Below are 3,549 nucleotides of genomic sequence, written 5' to 3'. Positions count from 1 at the left end.
GAGAACAGTTTATTCTCTCAGTTATATATTTTTCAGGGTTCTATTTTCAGGCCTAGTGTAATCGGTTTTCCTTAGAGGAGAACATCTGTAAATAGGCCATCACTCTGGGCTGGGTAAATCCCACAGTGCATTTAATCTGTTCTTTGTTTATTGACTGCTCATCTGGCCTCCAACACACAGACCAATGTGATGTCTCAAGCTGTGTATTTTCCCTTTAGATTCTGTTCACTTTAATTGCTGGGAGTACACATTGGTGGTTGGCTGGATCCAGGGAACTTTTTTGGCAGTGAATCACATGTTTCTTCTCCTTTTGCTTCCGAAGTCTTAAGGAGCCTGCTTGAGACCCTTCCTGCCTTCTAGCCCCCTTCAAAGACCAGTTTAAACTTGTTCCTTCTGCATAAAGCTCACTCCAGCTAAAATCCAGTGAGGAGAACAATTCAGCAAACTCCCTTGCTGGGGTGATGTCGCACTGCAGATTTCAAAAGGCAACTCCATGCTTTTCAACATGCTTATCTAAGCTTAAACCTTGTACTTGCAGAATATACTGCTATACCCTTGAGAGGTCCAGTTTTGCATTATTGACACTGTACTGATGCAGTTTTTAGGGCATAAATTTCTTATAAGGAGCAAGTCTGCTAATCTGGCTTAGAATAATGACCAATGAGATGCTACATGCAGGCAGATCAATTAAATATTTTGATGGCAGCCCACACAGCCCTGTAAATCCTTGATATATTCATTCATACTCTTCAGCAGTTCTGAAAAGCATATCAGGGTGTAGTTTTCTCAGTTAAATTAAAAATCACATACAGTATTATCTTTCCTATAAGACACTGAGTACTTGCTTCAAATTACACATAAAAAAAGGGGGGGATGACATCTATCACTACTCACCCCTTTTCTACCCTGCAGTTTTCTGCTGATACACACACACACACACACATATATAGAGATTTTTTTTTTTTGAATGACAGTGTACCCAGTTGGAACTGGGAGGAACTGTCTATTTTTAATCTTGTAAAAATATGTATTTCTTAAATGGAGAACTTGGTTTGGTTTTGATTTATTGATTTTATTTATTTATTTGGTTTTGATTTATTTGTTTTTACTTTTCCTTCAGTGCCTTGTCAGGATGCAAGATAAGCAAGGACAGGCACTGAATCAACAGATGCCTAAAATTCAAATGTAAAAGCCAGAGGCAGAGTCTGGGAAGAATGAAACATTTTTCCTGACACAGGTTGGTGTGCAGAGCTACTTTCTCATGGGTTTTGCTTCCCCTGGGACACAGGCACAGCCAGCATGGTAAGGAGCAATTCCATTTTTCTAGCACTTTCTCCCGTGTATGTTCCCAAGTGAATGCTAGTCTCCTTTAAATGTACACATACCTTGATAAACTCCACATAGAAAAAAATGAATCACCCCATCTGAGTTTTCCTGGGGTTCAAGAGGATATAGGATTTCTCTGCTGCATCCCCTACATTTAAACATGGGTTGGATTTCACTGGGAACTATGAAATGTTTTAATATGTCACATGAGCGAGTCAATACCCCAAATTTTTCTTAACATCAGAAATGGAAGAGTTTTCCTTTCCTCTTAGGTGAGTTAAATGATGCCTCAAGTCATAATTTCTGAGAAGACAACCCCCAACATTATTTAAATTGCTAGGGAAGGGGGGGAGCTCATAACTGAGTGATAATGTTTAAGGTTCTGTCCACTAAGAAAAGGTGAATTTTTGAGAGAGACGCTGAAATTTAAAAAAAATTATGAAAAATGTATTGCTTGTTTTTCACTGGAGAAAACTAGTTAAAAATGGCCTATTCCCAAAATTTGACCAAAAACTAATTCCTGGAATTGCCCATCTCCCTTCCCAGATCCCATCCACTGGCCTACAGCGCTTAAATTTTCCAGTTGATGCCTGAACTTGAACTAGTTACCTCTTTATTTGGGGTTATTTTACAACTCAGGAAGTCAGGTTTTAGAATGTGGAATCCCAATCATTTAATCACTAACTTTCATCCCGAGGTTCTAAATACACATAAGGACATTTTTATTAACAAACAAATCAGACAAAAAATGTAAAAATTAGGCTTTCAATGTTTTATTTTGTTGATTCTGTATAGTTCAAGGGAACAAAGTTAGAGGTAAAATAAAATGCCAGTTAAATTCGGCTACTACCAACAACTAAAAATTTGCAGTATAAAAAATGCAAGCTGCTGATAAATCATATAATAATCTTGGGTAATTGGTTAACGCCTTAACGGATCAAGAAGGGTGGGTCATTCATCTATGTAATTCTTCAACGGCAAAGCGGCGAGAAGCACGACCGGTGGGACGTGCTGGTTGAGAGACAGGGTAGAAAATGCCACCGGCAGGCCGCGATAACAACAGCTGGGTCCGCGGAGCAGTAGGGGTTTGGAGTCCTGGTCCTCCTCCTTCACGTCTTTTAAAGAGAACGTGAATTAGCTAGCTTCAGATGAAGGAGACTGCGAAAAGCCTTGCTACCTATTTTAGTAAATCCGGAACACAAATGACATGAAGGGTGGTGGGTTTTTGCTTTTAAGCAAGATCAAATGTTGATTATGCTACCTTTGGGGAAGGGGAGACGAAAGGTGAATCTCGAGTTCTACGCTAAGAAGACCCCAGGATTTAAGAGCAAATACTCCCTGCAACGAAACACCTAGTTATGCGAGTCTCAAAAATAGCATTCCAAGTCTGGCTACGAAAGCCGATGGACTTCCCACCCCCGCATACCCATCAACCCTGGAGCTGTCACCGCCCCCACCCGCGGCACCGCGATGCCAACGCTGAGCCACTGAGGGTTTGTCCAACTGCGACACCCCGATGGTCTGCGCGGACTAACTGGTCTTTTTTGGCCTCCCAGGTCCGGTAGTTTCCGTTGACAAGCTTGGGTTTGGCTGTTGGGAACTGTGCGCCCGTGGGCTCCAGCAAACAACTCCTCTGCGGGTCTGCGCTGTTCGAAATCCCCCCCCAAGGCCTGGAGGAGGACTGCTCCCTGGAGGTCGCACTCTGGACTGGTCTTTCGCCCCACCCAGAGGGATCCCAACAGAACACAGAGCCTCCTAAAATTCACACCAGTCCTGCGAGGCGCACAGCTCTAGGGACAGGGAGAGAGAACTCGCTGGGTGATGGGCACTTTCTGCCTTAAACGGATGGAATCCACCTAGAACCTAAACCGCCTAGATGTTCCTTGTAACATCTGCTGGGGGTGCTTTAATTTCCTGGGGGAGTAGGGCTGGGGAAGAAGGCGCTGGACAGTCCCTACCTCTGGGCCAATGAATTCGAAATGCCCTTCTTACTCGGGCCCCCTCTCTCCCTGGACTCAGAGGCACAGGGGTGCGGGAAGCTGGACGGCAGGAGGCCGGGCAGAAGTCCCATCTCGCCCAGGGCCCCGGCAGGGCCTCACTTGGAGAACTGAGCCTGTACCGCTGCCAAGCCCAGGCCGGCGGGGACAAGGTGCTGGAACTTGCAAACCGCGCAGGTGCAGAGGCCGGGGCCGCCCGCGCCACCGCCGGGAAGCGCGAACTGTC

At 44.8% G+C, this 3,549-nt stretch overlaps 1 protein-coding gene across 1 annotated transcript in view; it reads right to left on the bottom strand.

The window, feature by feature from the left end:
* Positions 1 to 2,083: 2,083 nt before the first annotated feature.
* Positions 2,084 to 3,549, bottom strand: part of Olig1 (oligodendrocyte transcription factor 1) — a 2,095-nt gene continuing 629 nt past the window's right edge. Inside the window, exon 2 of the mRNA XM_015478342.2 lies at positions 2,084 to 3,544. Within this exon, the coding sequence (XP_015333828.1) occupies positions 3,422 to 3,544 (123 nt within the window). The 3' untranslated portion in view covers positions 2,084 to 3,421. The remainder of the gene's footprint in view (positions 3,545 to 3,549) is intronic.

The sequence above is a fragment of the Marmota marmota genome, unplaced genomic scaffold (genome assembly GCF_001458135.2).
Source record: "Marmota marmota marmota unplaced genomic scaffold, marMar, whole genome shotgun sequence".
In the NCBI taxonomy this organism is placed as follows: domain Eukaryota; kingdom Metazoa; phylum Chordata; class Mammalia; order Rodentia; family Sciuridae; genus Marmota; species Marmota marmota.
Note: the sequence above shows the minus strand (reverse complement) of the source record. Positions and strands in the feature narration are given on the sequence as shown.